Source organism: Bombina bombina, chromosome 1 (assembly GCF_027579735.1).
Source record: "Bombina bombina isolate aBomBom1 chromosome 1, aBomBom1.pri, whole genome shotgun sequence".
Lineage (NCBI taxonomy): Eukaryota > Metazoa > Chordata > Amphibia > Anura > Bombinatoridae > Bombina > Bombina bombina.
The window spans coordinates 1,220,977,783-1,220,997,171 of record NC_069499.1 but is presented as its reverse complement, the minus strand read 5'-3'; the positions used below and the strand labels follow the sequence as shown (position 1 = coordinate 1,220,997,171).

Genomic DNA, 19,389 nt, shown 5'->3' with positions numbered 1-19,389 from the left:
TATATAACCACATACTATACAGAAATGAGAAACAAATATCCTGGCATAGATTGCCCACATCATGTTCAAAATCATCATACACATCTTCTTGAATAAAACCACCAAATGTTACATAAAGATAGATTCCGTTTAAAGGGAGATGCATGTCACTTTAAATACTGAAAGATGTCCTAGGGCTTCAAGGCCTACACTGAATCCTTTTTACCTGTGAAGCACAACTGGCTTCTCCATGGGATGTCCCAGTAGCTCCTGAATACTGTCCCACTATAATAATAAGAAAGAGAAAGTAAAGAGAAATGAGCAGTCACACCCAGCAGCAACATAATATATATCCCTTTCCTAGATTTTAGAATATTCTTTAAGATCATCTTACCTTACTGTACGTTGTGCAAATTTCTGTGTGTGTATCTGCTTTATCTATATGAAGACACAGAATGTGGATGTTATCAACAACGTAATGTATGCAACCCCTAAAAAGCGGTGGTGTAAAAAACTCAGAAGTGATCATGAAGGAGTGCATTTATGTTTTTAATAGAGCTTACCTCGCTTTACTGTTATGGGAATCCGGAATTCACAACGATGGTAACTGTAAAGATATAATGAAGATATTTAAAGGGCCGGTATACACCAGAATTGTTATTGTTTAAAAAGATAGATAATCCCTTTATTACCCATTCCCCAGTTTTGCATAACCAACACTGTTATATTAATATACGTTCTACCTCTGTGATTACCTTGTATCTAAGCCTCTGCAGACTGCCCCCTTATCTCCGTGCTTTTGACAGACATGCAGTTTAGGCAATCAGTGCAAACTCCTAAATAACTCCACGGGAGTGAGCACAATGTTATCTATATGACACACATGAACTAGTACTGTCTAACTGTAAAAAACTTTCAAAATGCTCTAAGCTAAGGGGCGGTTTTCAACGGTTTAGAAATCAAATTGTTTAAAATTGCATGCCCTATCTGAATCATGAACATTTTTTTTTGGACTTGACTGTCCCTTTAAGGCCGGTACTTTATAAAACAAAAACATATTGCTGGCAGGACAATAAGCCTCACACCTCATTTAGCTACTTAAAAAGCTTTGCCTTAGAGCCAGATTAATCTTTTTTCGTCTCCTATCCATCAGACATATCTGCTTCTTCCTGAACAATGTCAGGGATGTGAATAAGGCCATTTTAAGGATTAAAGGGATATGAAACCCAAAAAAAGTTTAATTTTCTTTGTTGAATAGGTACCAAGTGTAGGTGTCTGGAGCACTAGATGGCAGGAAATTGTGTTGCCATCTAGTGCTTTTGCACATCAGTAACATTCTTGCAAAACTGCTACCATATAGTGTGCTCCAGAACATATGCCCCTGATTTTCCACAAAAGATACCAAGTGAAAGAACAAAATTTGATAATAGAAGTAAATCAGAAAATTGTTTAAAATTGCATGCTCTATGTGAATCCCGAAAGAAAAATATTGTGTTTAATGACCCTTTAAAAAATACAGACACAAATTACACTATGCAATTGGTATACTTTAAATGACTGAAAAATGATCCATATTCAGTTTAGTCATGTTTACTTACACAGCTGTCAGACACCAGTTAAGGCTCTTTAGGATATTCTGTCTCAGATATGTAAAAATACTGTATGAATACCATGTCTCCTAGCATAAATCTTATCATCCTGACATTTTGTCATGTAGCATTTACATTTTATTTTGTCTAATAAAGTATTCTAGTTGTGCACTTTCTTCCAATGGTCAATGGGCGATAAATACTTCCTAATAAACGCTCATTGGCTCACAGTCACACACTGCTAACACTTATTGGTCGATAAACACACACTGCTAATTCTCATTAGCTGATTGCCAAACAGCTGAACCTATGAGCCACAAGGCAGAACATACAGTGATGTGAGATGTCATCGCAGAAAATGCAGCATGTCTGCAGAAAGAACAGGACACATGCAGAAACTTTTAGCACTTTAACTCTTTAGAGCTGCTCCACATTAGACAGTTCTCTTTAAACATAGCTGTGCTCTGGTTGCACTGTGTAAGTTTTCCTTATCACAGTGCATCCAGAGCTAACTGCTGTTTGAAGTGAACAGTCTAATATGCAGTAGCACTGCAAAGCAGCAGTGCATTTATTGTTCAATTGCTCTAAGAGATTTTTCCAAACCTGCCCCCTATCTTTTCCCAGTCAGCAAAGCTGTTTGTTCTGAATGTAAGACGTCCGTCTGTATGAAAATTGAATCTTTTTTTTATTACTACGTTTCTATGTTAGACCAAGAGAAAAGGAAACAAATTTATTCAACAGACATTTTACAATTTCTTTTTTGTATACAGCAATTTGCAATTTAATTTTCAACTACTGCATTATATTATAAATTGTTAAAAAATGGCTTTATTCTTCAGTTAACCAACACATTGCAATTGAACTGGTGCCTTAATTTAACTGCCTAACTTAAAATTAAATTTTATTTAAAAATGACCTGCAGAAATTTTTTTACTAAAAAAATCTCATTGCAGAAAGTGAAGAAAAGTTCTGCCTCTGGGCCTATGAGCCAGTGAGTATTAACAGGAAATGATTTACTGATACCACTTTATTAGTTTAAATGTACATATTAACAGATTTTCAGGTACAAAAATATCAACATGATGATGCAAGAATTTGCAGAACGTGGCCGTTTTTTGTCTTTTTGCTTTTTTTAATCAACTGCCAAAATTCAGAAATGTTAACCTACCTGAAGGAGAGCTTCAACAATTCATCAGTATGCCCCTATACCCTGAAGTCTTCAGTGATAAAGTACTTAAGTATTATGCTCACGCCACAATATTCTACAATTTTCGATCTAAACTACTAACCCTTGCTGAAAAATATCCATTCAGAGTTCCATAAATGGCAAAATAAACAGATTTCAACGTGGGGCATATCCAAACTATTAAAATGACAATTTTACTGAAAAACCTTTATGTGGTGTAAAGTATACCTATTGCATTACCCTCCATTTTTCTTCAACAAGTGTAAACCTATATTAATGCTTTTATTTTTGGAAGAGTTAAACAAAGGATAAACAAAGCATCTCTTTATAGACCACTGTGCGCTAGTAGGTTGGGGGTTCCATACATTATCAAATACTAGTATCATGCTATAGTGCTACAACGCATTTTCCACTGGCATGGAAAGGGGTTAGACAAAGCCTGGGTCACCATAGATTATAATATCTTGTAAGGACCAAGGGTGTGCATGTTATGTTGGATGCCTCAGACTGCTAGACCCCAGATACCAAGACTCCCCGCTGTAAATCATATTTTTAAAACATGGGATGCCCAGTTAAGAGAATAATTGGGTATATCCTCAGCCTATTCATCGCTCTCTCATGCATCTTATAATGCACAAAATGTGTGGCAGAATAATTTTTAAAAGGTGGGAACATATGAGGATATTGGAGAAAGTTTCTGTTCATGCTTTAGTAGAGGGAGGTTAACTGAAACCTAGATTAGATTAGCATAAAATTGCAAATGGACACTTTCTACCCTGGTTAAAATGTGCTCAACTTCAGCACTGCAGACATCACCCTATAAAAAAAAAATTTTGTGACCCAACTTTCGAGCAACTATGATTCTAGGATCATTTGTCCAGGGGAACATTAGCTATCTCCAGGCGGATTCGAGACTAAAACACTTTACGCTCACTTGCACAGTTTACCAACCAATGGCACGCTGAATTGAGTAAAAATCGAGAGGACAAATAATGGCAAAAAATCATGCATGCTAGGAAATCCTACTTTTCCAATTCCCACTGGATGTGGAGCCATAGGTAATCTCTCTCACATATGGTAACAATGCCCGGTGAGATCAACCTATTGGATATTATTAGGGCAAACCTTCCAATCATTATTAGGGCCCCATCTTTCTCTGACTCAAATAATTGTGCTTTTCAACTGCCCCCCACAAAAAAAGCTCATGCATTATAAGGATAAATCTATTTAGAACTGAGGTCAATAGTGCTAAACTGTTAATAGCTCATAAATGGAAATCCTTGAATATCCCATTCCTAAGAGAATGGAGAGACAAAACAACAGAACTTCTGTCCCTCTAAGAATATAATTTCTTTAAAACGTAAAAAAAAAAAACAACAACAACTGGCTTTCTTTTACAATATTAAATTCTACTGGAAGACAATACTTTTCTCTCCCGAACCCAATACTCTGATGGACTCTACTTCTTCTAGAGCTCTGTGATATATGTGTCCCTCCAACCCTACTCTGTCTCTCTATTTTCCCTCTTTTCTTCTCATTTTATTTCTTTATTTTTTTATTCCTCTCTCCTTTTCATTTTCCCTTTTCTCTCTCACTCTTTTTATCAGACTTCTCTCCATACTTTAGGACCTTGTGTCTTTATCTCCTCTTCCCTTTTGTTTTGGGGGGTGTGAGGGGTTCCAGTACGCAAGATATGTTAACCTTGACTGTTTATTGTATAAGTAGGTACAGGACTTTCTCACAGTTTTATATATTTGGTCCCCTAATTGAATACTCTAAACAGCTTTGTCAGCAAAGAACAAGTCTATGGTCTGGCTTTCTTATGTAAGTTTAAGCTGCTATGGTTACTTAATGTTAACTATTGTATTGTTTTCTGTTTCTTAATTAAACATCTGTACGATATACAGAAACTATTAAAAATATTTTACACTTCATCAACAGTTGTATAGTTCATTGCACAAATAATACAAAAAAAAAATGATATATATATATATATCAACATAATTAAAAGAACATGAAATCCAAAATGTTTTTTTCCTGGTTCAAATTAAACATACAATTAACTTTCTAGTTTACTGCTATTGTCAAATTTGCTTCATTCTCTTGGTGTCCTTTATTGAAAGAGCAACAATGCACTACTGGCAACTAGCTGAACACATCAGGTGAACCAGTGACAAAAGGCATACATGTGCAGGTCCAATCAGCAGTATGCTTTTCAAAAAAGGATAATAGAATTTAATTGGAAAGTGGATTAAAATCGAATGTTCAATCTGAATCATGAGAGAAAAATGTTGACTTTTCTGTCATTTTTTAATGCAATTATTCTTTACCAGTATTTACTTTCTGACTCTGTATTATGAAAATTAGACTTCAGGGTTTTAAGTAATTTGAGCCTATAATTTTATAGACCATGTCAGTACTGGAAACATGTAATGCCAACCTGCTTACAAAACAAATGTACCCAAAAAAGCAGCATATTTTTTCCTAGGGTTGAAAAAACAAACAAAAAAAAAACATAAAATTATGCTTACCAGATAATTTCCTTTCTTTCTGTATGGTAACAGTCCACAGCTGCATTCCTTACTTGTGGGAAATGCTGAACCTGGCCACCAGGAGGAGACAAAGACACCCCAGCCAAAGGCTTAAATACCTTCCCCACTTTCTCATAACCCCAGTCATTCTGCTGAGGGAACAAGGAACAGTAGGAGAAATATCAGGGTGAAAAAGGTGCCAGAAGAAAAATAAATAAATTTAGGGCCGCCCATCGGAGAACACAGCGGGAGCTGTGGACTCTCCTCATACAGGTGGAAAGGAAATTATCTGGTAAGCATAATTTATGTTTTCTTTTTCTTAATATGTAAGTAAAACTTTAAAGCACGAACCACGTCCAGATTGTGTAATAGACGTTCCTTCTTTGAAGAAGGATTAGGACACAAAGATGGAACAACAATCTCTTGATTGATATTCTTATTAGATACCATCTTAGGTAAAAACCCAGGTTTGGTACGCAGGACTACCTTATCCGCATGGAAGATCAGATAAGGAGAATCACATTGTAAAGCAGATAACTCGGAGACTCTACGAGCCGAGGAAATAGCTACCAAAAACAGAACTTTCCAAGATAAAAGTTTGATATCTATGGAATGAAGAGGTTCAAATGGAACTCCTTGAAGAACCTTAAGAAGCAGATTTAAGCTCCATGGCGGAGCAACATGTTTAAACACAGGCTTGATTCTAACTAAAGCCTGACAAAATGCCTGAACGTCTGGAACATCTGCCAGACGCTTGTGCAAAAGAATAGACAGGGCAGAAATCTGTCCCTTTAAGGAACTAGCTGACAATCCTTTTTCCAAACCTTCTTGGAGAAAGGTTAATATCCTGGGAATCCTGACCTTACTCCATGAGTAACCCTTGGATTTACACCAATAAAGATATTTACGCCATATTTTATGGTAAGTTTTCCTGGTGACAGGCTTTCGTGCCTGTATTAAGGTATCAATGATTGACTCGGAGAAGCCACGCTTTGATAACATCAAGCGTTCAATCTCCAGGCAGTCAGTCTCAGAGAAATTAGATTTGGATGATTGAAAGGACCTTGTATTAGAAGGTCTTGTCTTAACGGCAGAGTCCAAGGTGGAAAGGATGACATGTCCACTAGATCTGCATACCAGGTCCTGCGTGGCCACGCAGGCGCTATCAAGATCACTGATGCTCTCTCCTGCTTGATCTTGGCAATCAGACGAGGGAGCAAAGGAAACGGTGGAAACGCATAAGCAAACACCTCCAGATGGAGCTCCCACTCTCCCGGAAAAGTCTGTCGACTTAGAAAATCCGCCTCCCAGTTCTCTACACCTGGGATATGGATAGCTGATAGGTGGCAAGAGTGAAACTCTGCCCAGTGAATTATCTTTGAGACTTCTAACATCGCTAGGGAACTCCTTGTTCCCCCTTGATGGTTGATGTAAGCCACAGTCGTGATGTTGTCCGACTGAAATCTGATGAACCTCAGAGTTGCTAACTGAGGCCAAGCCTGAAGAGCATTGAATATCGCTCTCAGTTCCAGAATATTTATTGGAAGGAGTGACTCCACCTGAGTCCACGATCCCTGAGCCTTCAGGGATTTCCAGACTGCACCCCAACCTAGAAGGCTAGCATTTGTCGTTACAATTGTCCAATCTGGCCTGCGAAAGGTCATAACTTTGGACAGATGGACCCGAGATAGTCACCAGAGAAGAGAATCCCTGGTCTCTTGATTCAGATTTAGTAGAGGGGACAAATCTGTGTAATCCCCATTCCACTGACTGAGCATGCAGAGTTGCAGCGGTCTGAGATGTAGGCGTGCAAACCGCACTATGTCCATTGCTGCTACCATTAAGTCGATTACTTCCATGCACTGAGCCACCGAAGGGCGAGGAATGGAATAAAGAACACGGCAGGAATTTAGAAGTTTTAATAACCTGGACTCCGTCAGGTAAATTTTCATTTCTACAGAATCTATCAGAGTCCCTAGGAAGGAAACTCTTGTGAGGGGGGATATAGAACTCTTTTTCTCATTCACCTTCCACCCATGCGACCTCAGAAATGCCAACACTATGTCCGTATGAGACTTGGCAATTTGGAAGTTTGACGCCTGAATCAGGATGTCGTCTAAATAACGGGCCACTGCTATGCCCCGTGTCTTAGAATCGCCAGAAGCGACCCCAGAACTTTCGTAAAAATTCTTGGGGCTGTAGCTAACCCAAAGGGAAGAGCTACAAACTGGTAATGCCTGTCTAGAAAGGCAAACCTGAGAAACCGATGATGATCTTTGTGTATCGGAATGTGAAGATAAGCATCCTTTAAATCCACTGTAGTCATGTATTGACCCTTCTGGATCATAGGTAGGATGGTACGAATAGTCTCCATCTTGAATGATGGAACTCTGAGGAATTTGTTTAAGATCTTTAGATCCAAAATTGGTCTGAAGGTTCCCTCTTTTTGGGGAACCACAAACAGATTTGAGTAAAATCCCTGTCCCTGTTCCTCCTTTGGAACTGGATGGATCACTCCCATAACTAGGAGGTCTTGTACACAGTGTAAGAATGCTTCTCTCTTTATCCGGTTTGCAGATAATTGTGAAAGGTGAAATCTCCCTTTTGGGGGGGAAGCCTTGAAGTCCAGAAGATATCCCTGGGATATAATTTCCAACGCCCAGGGATCCTGGACATCTCTTGCCCATGCCTGGGCGAAGAGCAAAAGTCTGCCCCCTACTAGATCCGTTACCGGATCGGGGGCTGTTCCTTCATGCTGTCTTAGAGGCAGCAGTAGGCTTTTTGGCCTGCTTACCTTTGTTCCAGGTCTGGTTAGGTCTCCAGACCGTCTTGGACTGAGCAAAAGTTCCCTCTTGATTTGCATTAGAGGAAGTTGATGCCGCACTTGCCTTGAAGTTTCGAAAGGCACGTAAATTAGACTGTTTGGCCCTTGATTTGGACCTATCCTGAGGAAGGGCATGACCTTTTCCTCCAGTGATATCAGCAATAATCTCCTTCAAACCAGGCCCGAATAGGGTCTGCACTTTGAAGGGAATGTTAAGCAGCTTAGACTTAGAAGTAACGTCAGCTGACCATGATTTAAGCCATAGCACTCTGCGCGCCTGGATAGCAAAACCAGAATTCTTAGCCGTTAGTTTAGTCAAGTGAACAATGGCATCAGAAACAAAAGAATTGGCTAGCTTAAGTGCTCTAAGCTTGTCAAGTATGTCATCCAATGGAGTCGCTACCTGTAAAGCCTCTTCCAGAGATTCAAACCAGAACGCCGCAGCAGCAGTGACAGGAGCAATGCATGCAAGGGGCTGTAGGATAAAACCTTGTTGAATAAACATTTTCTTAAGGTAACCCTCTAACTTTTTATCCATTGGATCTAAGAAAGCACAACTGTCCTTGGCAGGGATAGTAGTACGCTTTGCTAGAGTAGAAACTGCTCCCTCCACCTTAGGAACTGTCTGCCATAAGACAAGTGTGGTGGCGTCTATTGGAAACATTTTTCTAAAAATAGGAGGGGGAGAGAACGGCACACCTGGTCTATCCCATTCCTTAGTAATAATTTCTGTAAACCTTTTAGGTATTGGAAAAACATCAGTGCACACCGGCACTGCATAGTATTTATCCAGTCTACACAGTTTCTCTGGCACTGCAATTGTATCACAGTCATTCAAAGCAGCTAAAACCTCCCTGAGTAACACGCGGAGGTGTTCAAGCTTAAATTTAAATGTAGAGATATCAGAATCAGGTTGCATCATCTTCCCTGAGTCAGAAACATTACCCACAGAAAGAAGCTCTCCTTCTTCAGCTTCTGCATATTGTGAGGCAGTATCAGACATAGCTCTTAAAGCGTCAGTATGCTCTGTATTTCGTCTAACTCCAGAGCTATCTCGCTTTCCTCTAAATTCAGGTAGTCTGGCTAATACCGCTGACAGTGTATTATCCATGACTGCCGCCATGTCTTGTAAAGTAAACGCTATGGGCGCCCTAGATGTACTTGGCGCCATTTGAGCGCGAGTCCCTTGAGCGGGAGTCAAAGGATCTGACACGTGGGGAGAGTTAGTCGGCATAACTTCCCCCTCGTCAGATTCCTCTGGTGATAAATTTTTTAAAGACAGAACATGATCTTTATTGCTTAAAGTGAAATCAGTACATTTGGTACACATTCTAAGAGGGGGTTCCACCATGGCTTTTAAACATAATGAACAAGGAGTTTCCTCTATGTCAGACATGTTTGTACAGACTAGCAATGAGACTAGCAAGCTTGGAAAACACTTTAAATCAAGTTAACAAGCAAATATAAGAAACGGTACTGTGCCTTTAAGAGAAACAAATGTTGTCAGAATTTGAAAAACAGTGAAAAAAGGCAGTAAATCAAACAAATTTTTTACAGTGTGTATAATAAGCTAACAAAGCATTGCACCCACTTGCAAATGGATGATTAACCCCTTAGTTCAAAAAACGGATCAAAAAAACTATATAGACGTTTTTTTAACAGTCACACCAAACTGCCACAGCCTTGCTGTGGGCCTACCTTCCCCAACAAACGAATTTGAAAAGCCTAAGAGCCCTCTAGAGATGTCCTATAGCATTCAGGGGACTCATGGAGGAAGCTGGATGTCTCAGTCTGTAAAAGTTAGTGCGCAAAAAAGCACTAAATTAGGCCCCTCCCACTCATAGTAACACAGTGGAAGGCCTCAGGAAACTGTTTCTAGGCAAATTTAAGCCAGCCATGTGGAAAAAAATAAGCCCCAATAAAGTTTTATCACCAAAGTATATATAAAAACGTTTAAACATGCCGGCAAACGTTTTATATTGTAAATATAAAAGAGTATTACCTCAGAAAGTAAGCATGATACCAGTCGCTATTAAATCACTGTATTCAGGCTTACCTTACATAAATTTGGTATCAGCAGCATTTTCTAGCATTTGACATCTTCTAGAAAAAATCTTAACTGCACATACCTCATAGCAGGATAACCTGCACGCCATTCCCCCGCTGAAGTTATCTCTCTCTTCAGTCATGTGTGAGAACAGCAATGGATCTTAGTTACAACCTGCTAAGATCATAGAAATCACAGGCAGATTCTTCTATTTTTCTGCCTGGAATAAAATAGTACAACTCCAGTACCATTTAAAAATAATAAACTTTTGATTGAAGCAAAATAACAGCTACATTTCACCACTTTCTCTCTTACTACCTCCATGCTTGTTGAGAGTTGCAAGAGAATGACAGTTAGGGGAGGAGCTATATAGACAGCTCTGCTGTGGGTGTCCTCTTGCAACTTCCTGTTGGAAATGAGAATATCCCACAAGTAATGGATGATCCGTGGACTGGATACACCTTACAAGAGAAAGATAAATTAGACTGAACCTCCAAGGCACTGATAATGCATCTGTTAGCTCCGCCTGAGGATCCCTGTAGCTCGACCCATATCTGGATAGGTTGGTATTGAGACGTCATAAGATCTTCCTCTTGCAAATCTCCACAAACACTCGGGATGGAGAGACCATTTCCCCGGATGAAAGGATTTCTGCTGAGAAAATCCGCTTCCCAGTTGTCCACACCCAGAATGTGGATCGCTGACAGCGAACAAAGGTGGGTCTCCCCCACTCCAGAATCCGATATACATCCCTCATAGCTAGGGAGTTTCTCGTTCCCCCCTGATGGTTGATGTAAGCCACCGAGGTTATATTGTCTGATTGGAATCTGATAAACTTGGACGAACCCAGCAGAGGCCAAGTCTTCAGAGCATTGTATATTGCCTGAAGATCCAAAATGAGATGATTGGGAGGGAGCTTTTCCTCCTGAGTCTATAGGCCCTGTGCCTTCCTGGCACCCCTAAACAGCTCCCCATGCTGACAGACTCGCAACTGTAGTCACAATCACTCAGGATGGCCTTGAGCCGGACGTCCCTCGGGATAAGTGATCTGGACAAAACCACCCAGAGAGTGATTCTCTTGATCAGTTGTCCAGAGAAATCTGTTGAGACAGATCCGAATAATCGCCATTACACTACTTCAGCATGCACAGTTGCAACAGTCTGAGGTGAAACCTGGCAAAGGAAATGATGACCATGCTGGACACCCTGAGACCAATCACCTCCATACACCAAGCCACAGATGGCCTTAAAGGGACATTATACACTCATTTTTTCTTTGCATAAATGTTTTGTAGATAATCTATTTATATAGCCCATAAAGTTTTTTTTTTAAATTAATGTATAGTTTTGCTTATTTTTAAATAACATTGCTCTGATTTTCAGACTCCTAACCAAGCCCCAAAGTTTTATGTGAATACGCTCGACTACCTACTCCAGCTTGCTCCTGTTTGTGTAGAGGGCCTTTTCATATGCAAAAGAAGGGGGAGGGGGGGAGTGTCTTATTTGCCACTTACAGTGGGCTTTCCAGCTACCTTTTCAACAGAGCCAAACTGACAGCTTCTAAGTAAGTTTTTAAACAGTTTTATACTGGATTTTTATTTCAGTATCTGTGCATATTATTCTTTATAGTAGTGTCTATTGCATGCAGTTATATGAAAATGAGTGTATACTGTCCCTTTAAGGAGGTCTGGAGGGCAAGACGTGTTGAAGCTAGCTTGCAACGTATCTGGTCTTTTAGAAATATACTCAAGTCTATGGAGTCTATTATAGTACCTGTGAATTCTATCCTCGTACTGATACAAGAGAACTCTCTCTAAATTTATCTTCCATCCATGGGATCGAAGAAGACAGAAGAGAGATTCCGAATGGTCCACTCTTTGAAAAATTTATTGGAGCCATAGCTAGACCAAACGGAAGTGCAATAAACTGAAAGTGCTGGTCCAGCAACGCAAACCTTGACCTTGAAAATTGTCCCTTAAACTAGTTCATATTGTCTTGCGGTAGGAGGGCACCCTTGCCCCTTGTGACCATGACGGGCCTGAACAGAAAAAGTTGAAGCCTTAGCATTCAGACGAATAATCTGCCTAATAGCATCACAGGTAAAAGAATTAGCAACACTCAAGGCCGTAAATCTTTCCTGAGTAACGTCGAGGGCACCCTCCACCCCGATCAAATCCTATAAGGAGTCACACCAGAAGGTAGTACTGCGGCAACAGCCGCCGCCGGCTGAAACAAATATCTGTATGTTGAAACATTTTTCTTAACAGAGTTTCCATCTTTTTACCATGGGCTATTTAAACGAAGCGCTATCCTCAAGCAGGATAGTAGTACGTTTAGCAAGGGTGAAGATAGCGCCATCCTTTTTAGGGACGGAACCTCACAACTCCCAGGACTGGGAACAATTTGTTAAAAGGGAGAAGAGGGGAAAAAGGAATCCAATCCTGTCCCATTCATTCTTAATAATGTTTGCCATCTAACAGGAGCATGGAAGGATAAGGTAAATAAAGAATAAAAATAAGAAATAAGAAATAAAAGGTTCATCAGGCAATTTGGCCTCTGGAACCTCTGAATTCACCAAAAACTTCCTTTAGAAGAAAGCACAAATTCCTAAAACTAAAGTCTGGATCCTCCGCAGCTAGAGGTTTAGAGGCAGTAGACTCAGACCCAGAATGTTCATACTCTGAAGTCTCAGAAAGAACTTCATCCTTGGATAACCCTTTCAGTTAAATCCAATAAAATTACCTGATGTACTCTGGGAAGGTGTGCAATATGCAACCTTTCGCTTGCGCTTAGCAGGGCGAGGTAAAGCATTAAAGGTCGCAGACAACGCGGTCTGGGTAGGCACCTCACTGGACGACAACTCCTCAGAGGTGGACGGCTCAGTGGTATCAAACATGTTTGATATTTTCACATTATCAAGGCATATGGAACATAATTGAGTGGGTGGATCTAAGGCCTCCTCACAATATACAAAACCAAAAAATAGGAATCAGCAATCAGTCCCTTTATTTTTTTTTAAATTCGTCAATAATAACAACAAGAACAGGCATGTGAGTAGCATCAATAAATAGTACAACAATTTCAATGTATCATATTTTACAGAGTAGATACATCCAGAGAATCGGTCCCTTTATAATATGCAGGTTCAAGACAAGAGACCCACTGCAGGCCTCAAAACTGCATAAAAGAACGCAAAGTCCCACAGCACATAAAAATAACTCACTTTATTGAAAAGTGAAAGTCCAAAAAATAGCAACGTTTCGGGCTATGAACCCTTATTCATTCTCCTTACAATATAAACAGGATTTACTATTTAGGAATAGTAGGAGTACCCTCTAAAGTAATAGAATCCTCCATCGCTAGTGCAATAACCGGAGAACTATAGAAATAAAATAATCTTATTTTATTCAAAAAAACGGCACCTTTATACCCCAATGGCTGGGGCATTCAGCACCTCCTAAGACCCAGACAGTAAAGAGATTTATGACTCCTCTCTGATAGTCGGGTCAGGAAAGAGGGAATGAATCACATGGTGCACAATGCAGGACCGTCCCTGCTATGAGAGAAAGCGCGCCAAGCTTGTAAGCTGCATAGTTCTAAAAGTGAAAGTGAAACCTGTATATTCCATAACAGCATATGAGCCCATAACATCTCACACATAAAAGCAGCATAAAATCAAATAAACATATAAGATTATTCCCCACTGTTCAATAATCCCCTCAGGAGATATTAACCCTTGATTCTATACAGATAAAAGGAGTCACACTGTGACCCTGTTTTCTTGCGTTATCATACATGTATAACAAAATGAAACGATCTTACCAGAATCTTTGCCGTGGAACAGTAACACAGTCCTTCAGGTTTGACAGATAGTAGCATTGCTTCTGTCATGGACTTGAGTGAAGAAAGCAGGCAACAAAATTTGTCAACGCTGATTGCTTATGGAGCTGTTAATAGGAGTCGGGATGGTTTCGCAGAAAGACTCTCCCTGCATCTCCGCACTCTAAATTTCATCCATGATCTAACTGAGAGGCTGACAGGACTACTTAAATCTCCAGTCCCATCTCGAAGATTACTACCCTCCACAAGAGGCTACTCTGAAATCTAACACTTCTCTGCCAACCTCCAGTGATGAAAGGCAAAGAATGACTGGGTTATGAGGAAGTGGGAGAGGTATTTAAGACTTTGGCTGGGGTGTCTTTGCCTCCTCCGGGTGGCCAGATTCAGTATTTCCCACAAGTAAGGAATGCAGCTGTGGACTCTTCCCATATTAAGAAGGAAAGTGCTTCACATAGTGTTGTATTAAACTATGGGGCTAAATTCTGCCATAAACGCAATGTCAGGGGTGTTACATTTACATGTTGATTCCTAAAACACCCACAGCAATAAATACTATTTCTAATAATAAATCAATTCTTGAGTAACTTATGCGTACTGGTATAAAGTGAGAACAAACCTTGCTTAATAGATCCACCCAAACGTATTAATCTCCATGGGTTTTACCAATTACCCGTGGAATATTTAGTATCCTCATACCTTCAACACATACCTCTAACGCACCCCAACCCTTTGAATACCACAGGGCTATCTTTCTGGTTCTATGAAACAGAGTTACATTTAAATGCAGATGAATTTAAAAACTTTGAGAAAACCCACATTAATTGTCAGCAAATACTGCCACCCAACGCAAGCAGCCCAAAGTACCATTGTGTGCTACAACATAACCGTTCTGCAGATTTCTAGTAATACCTGTTGGGGCACACACAATACTAAATTACTACATTTCTATTTCTATTTCAAGCCCAGACACTTCCACTACTCCCTACAGATAGCACTTTTTGTTCTACTGGTGTCCTAGTCTGAGAATAACGGTTAGTAGCATAAGAAAGACATGCAGTATTTAAAGTCTAATGGAACGTTCAAAATCTATAGATAACCTAACCTACAATATAAATAAAAAAAATAAATCCTTTACAATGTATTTTCATATTACATCTCAAGATACCCTTAAACATTTGTGTTTGCATTATTGAGGCACAGACTAACCGATAGAATATAGGAAATATTTGTGGTCATGGAAGGTGAGAACCCCACCATTTTGTTTTTTTCCCTATCACAGTATCATATTTAGATGCTGCTCTTTAAGAATGACATAAAATGTTTGTGTAACTGAACCTTTAACTTACAGAACTTTTCCAGAATTTGCAAGTCCTCAAACCTTAGAAGTTTGAATTCACTCCTCAACTGCCTTCACCACTATAGAACAAAACATTCAGTCTCATTTGTCTGTACAAATAATGTACAAGTCCCTATAACTCTCTACCTTATATTCTTTAAACTCATACATATCTTGGGTGGGAAAAAGTTATATTAAACAAGTTAAAGATCTTTATTTTTTCATAAAAAGAAACTATGTTAATGCAGTTTACTTTGATTTCAAAAGTTCAAAAAGTGCATGACTGGTCCCTTGGGTGGAAGCTCATTGGTTGAAAAGCAGAACTCCTACAAGTTTTTGAGAAAACCAAGACCTGTACAACCTTTTATAGTACTCTTTAACACAACAAAATAGAAAAAATACTTTAATATAACTTTAAAGTGGCTGGAAACACAAACAATTGCATTTAAAAGCATTGCATTACAAAAGATGTATAACTTACAACAGGCAGCACAGTCCCAGCAGCACACTGTGGTAGGAGGCTGATGTGACAGTAAGGCAAATGGGTGCCCTGTCTGCCTTCACTTTCATTAACCAAAATGTTTTCTTTTATGATTTGGACAGATCATATGATTTTAAAAAACTTTCCAATTTACTTTGATGATCAATTTTGCTTAACTCTTTTGGTATCCATTGTTGAAGGAGTAGCAATGCATCACTGGGTTATAACTGAACACATTGGGTGAGCAAAACCACAAGAAGATGAGAATCTCTACCACAGAATCATAGTACAAAGCCCCCCTATAGAAATGCTGGTTGTTTGCACTGAATAATAAATCTAAGGATGGTGGAAAACTTTTTCATTTGACGGTCCCCTGTGAGAAGATATGGGACTTGATGTAGATCTAATGTTTTTCATCCTCCAACCAGTGGACAACAGATTTATTGTATAACTAGTTGTGTAATTTATTTCCATGCAAAGGACGGCTAGTGTACATGAACTAGACCAAATAGCTCCCCATGTCAGTTGATCACGTTATCATTACCTATGTAAATATGCTTATTTTGCTGGCATTATTGTCCTACTTTAAAATTTCTAAATAAAAGGTTTAATAAAAAAATATTACAGAAAACAGATCCTGAGGTAAAATACTAATTCTTTACACCCTTATCACAGCATAAAATATGCTATTGACTGTTGTATCCAAACAATGGATCAATAAAAATAGCAAAAATACAACCTGACGAAAAATGCACCTACTCACATATTGAAGTTGTAATGTCCGGGATAATTTGTGTGCAAAACAAACTTCTTGGCCTTGTGTGTATTTGCATCAAAGAGGATATCCTAGAAATAAAAATAAAAGTTGACATGGTTGTATCTACGGAGTACTGTATAGCTGTGAGACTCTTGCGTCCATAAAACCAAAATGTAGTAGAGATGCTATGCTCTAGATTAATTCTAAGAAACTGTATAGAAATTGGTCCCGGAAAGTAGCTAAAGCGGCTGTTTCCCTGCTTCAAACACTGTGGCTTCTATTAGTAGTCGTGCACATAATATACCGTAGTTGGATTTTGCAGATGTATTAGCTAACAACTGATATGATGGTGTGTTTAATGTCTGAACTTACCAGTCCTAGGGTGAAGTAGTTGTAGTAATAATCATTGCACTTGGCAGGAACTTGCTTGTGAGGGGACGGAGAATGGATTTTCATCTGAAATTGTATAGTATAAAAAAAAAATAATGAAATTTCAATGTTTCATAGAGGAACCCGACTACAGAAGTCTACAGAATATCAAAAGGGTACTTACAGGTGTCAATATAGCATCTGGGACAAATAAAAAGTGTTGCCAAAAACTAAGCCCTCACCCTCTTCTGATTCTTTGATCTTATAAATAATCAGAAAGGCTTTAAAGAATAGGAGGGAACCCTGGACTATGTCCAGACCAACAGCAAAAAAGAGCGCCACAAGAGGTGTTTGGATGTTAAGGGGAATATTGCTGTTGTGAGATACCTATATTAAGTAAGGATTATGGTTAGGGGTACTTTTGGTAGGGATTGTAGCTAGGAATAATCATGATGGGGTAGAAGTTGCCGTTAGAGCTAATTGCAGTAAAGAGGGGTGTCATATAATTAGACCAAAGTCAGGCTAATGAAACATAGATATTGACGGCAGATGCGAGCCATAGGCCCAGCAAGTCTGCCCGATATTAACTAACAGTATAAACTTATCTAGTTTGTAGGATAGCCTTATGCTTGTCCCATGCATTTTTAAAGTCCCCCACAGTGTTTGTCACTACTACCTTTTGAGGAAGTTTATTCCATAAATCAATCACTCTTTCTGTAAAGAAGTGCTTCCTCAAATTACTCCTGAATCTACTACCCTTTAGCTTGAGATCATGACCCCTTGTTCTTGAATTTTCCATTTTTTTTTTTTTAAATATATTTTTTATTGAGGAGAATAGATAACATAACATACAAGATACATTTCAGACAATATAAAAGTAGTGATCCAATATAATTTACAGTCGTCAATGATAACTCGCTATGACATTGCCTTTAGCTTTTTCTTTCCCTTCTTTTCTCCTCATTTTAATTTTTAATAAACATAATGAGACAAAACAAAACAGTGCAAAAATTAGTCACCTCTTCGTCTTCAGCTTCTCAGTGGCCATTGTGTTTTATTGCAAGGTCTGAGTGTAATGTACATGGTGTGGATGAAAGAAGGAAAAAAAAAAAAAAAAAAAAAAAAAAAAAAAAAAAAAAAAAAAAGGGTCTCCACCGCCCCCCGCCCCCTCACTGGTATAAGAATCCCCACTCCCCTCTCAGTGAAGCAGTCAGCATATACTCAGTTTGAGCAAATGGCTTCAGAATCTGCTTTTGCTGATCAATATTCAACGTGCTAATGTATTCCCGCCATTTATTCAGAAAATGTTTGAGTCGTCTGTTCGTGTCTAATTTGGTGTCTAGCTGTTCTACCATTAGCTGATGGTGTATACATCGTTTGAACACTATAAATGATGGAGCCTCTGTCAGGGTCCATACTTTCAGAATGACTTTCCTAGCCACCAGAATTATTGTAGTGAGTAGCGGCCTCAGCCTGGGCCTTAATTCTTCCCAGTCGAGAAAGCAAATTTGTTTGATTCCAATATCAGTTCTGACTGCTAGGGTGTTGTTTATCCAGAAGACCACCCTGCCCCAGAACTGTCTCACTCGGGGGCAATTAAAAAAATAGTGAAGGAAGTCGGGGTCTCCCAATCTGCATTTGCTGCATTCATTTGCTATGTCAGTGTGCCACTTGGTCAATCTGCGAGGCGTCAGATAGTCTCTATGCAACATTCTGACCTGAGATTCTCTAAACGTCATAGACAGTGTCGCCCTTCGTACTGTTTCTAAGCTGCCCTGAATCATGGTTGTTAAATCTTCTACATCTACATCCTTACTCCATATGTTTACTAGGGTCTCTAAATTTTTAGTTTCGGTCTTCCCAATTAATGATTTGTATATACCTGAGATTGTAAATCTGCCTAACCGAAAGGAGACCACGGAGGGGTTGAGAGCATGGGATTCCCAAAAGTGAGGGTCCATGGATATTAGTTGATTGACATAGTGCCTCATCTGTAAATAGGCATAGAAATGAGTTTTGGGTATTTGAAATTGATTCTGTAGGTCGGTAAATGATTTAATGCTCTTTGTATTCAGTTCCAAGGAGTCTCCTACTGAGCGCAGGCCCACCGCCTCCCATAACGCAAAGGGAGAGGTGTCTATCCCCGGGGGGAAGTCCGCGTTCCGCCTCAGCGGGATCATTCTGGATGACATATAGGTCCGGTCCATATGGCGCAGCGTTAGCTGCCAAGCCTTTAGCGTGTCTCTATAAAGAAAGTTGCCTTTTATTTCCAGTGGAATCTTGCTGAGTTGAGCATGTGTTAGGTAGGTTAGACTGTGGTCACCTGTGGCAGACTCCTCTAGCGCAGTGTCATAAAAATGACAAGTGTTCAGTTGCCAATCTAACACTAGGCGGTCCAAGGCCGCCCAATTATATAGTCTAAGGTTGGGTAGTCCCAGTCCTCCCTGAGA

At 39.4% G+C, this 19,389-nt stretch overlaps 1 protein-coding gene across 1 annotated transcript in view; it reads right to left on the bottom strand.

Annotated features, from left to right (window-relative positions):
* PHAF1 (phagosome assembly factor 1) overlaps positions 1 to 19,389 on the bottom strand; it is a 149,445-nt gene that overhangs the window by 18,734 nt on the left and 111,322 nt on the right. Inside the window, exons 11-15 of the mRNA XM_053700334.1 lie at positions 16,943 to 17,026; positions 16,577 to 16,659; positions 543 to 586; positions 374 to 417; positions 206 to 264 (exon numbers count right to left, since the gene is read on the bottom strand). Of these exons, the coding sequence (XP_053556309.1) occupies positions 206 to 264; positions 374 to 417; positions 543 to 586; positions 16,577 to 16,659; positions 16,943 to 17,026 (314 nt within the window). The remainder of the gene's footprint in view (positions 1 to 205; positions 265 to 373; positions 418 to 542; positions 587 to 16,576; positions 16,660 to 16,942; positions 17,027 to 19,389) is intronic.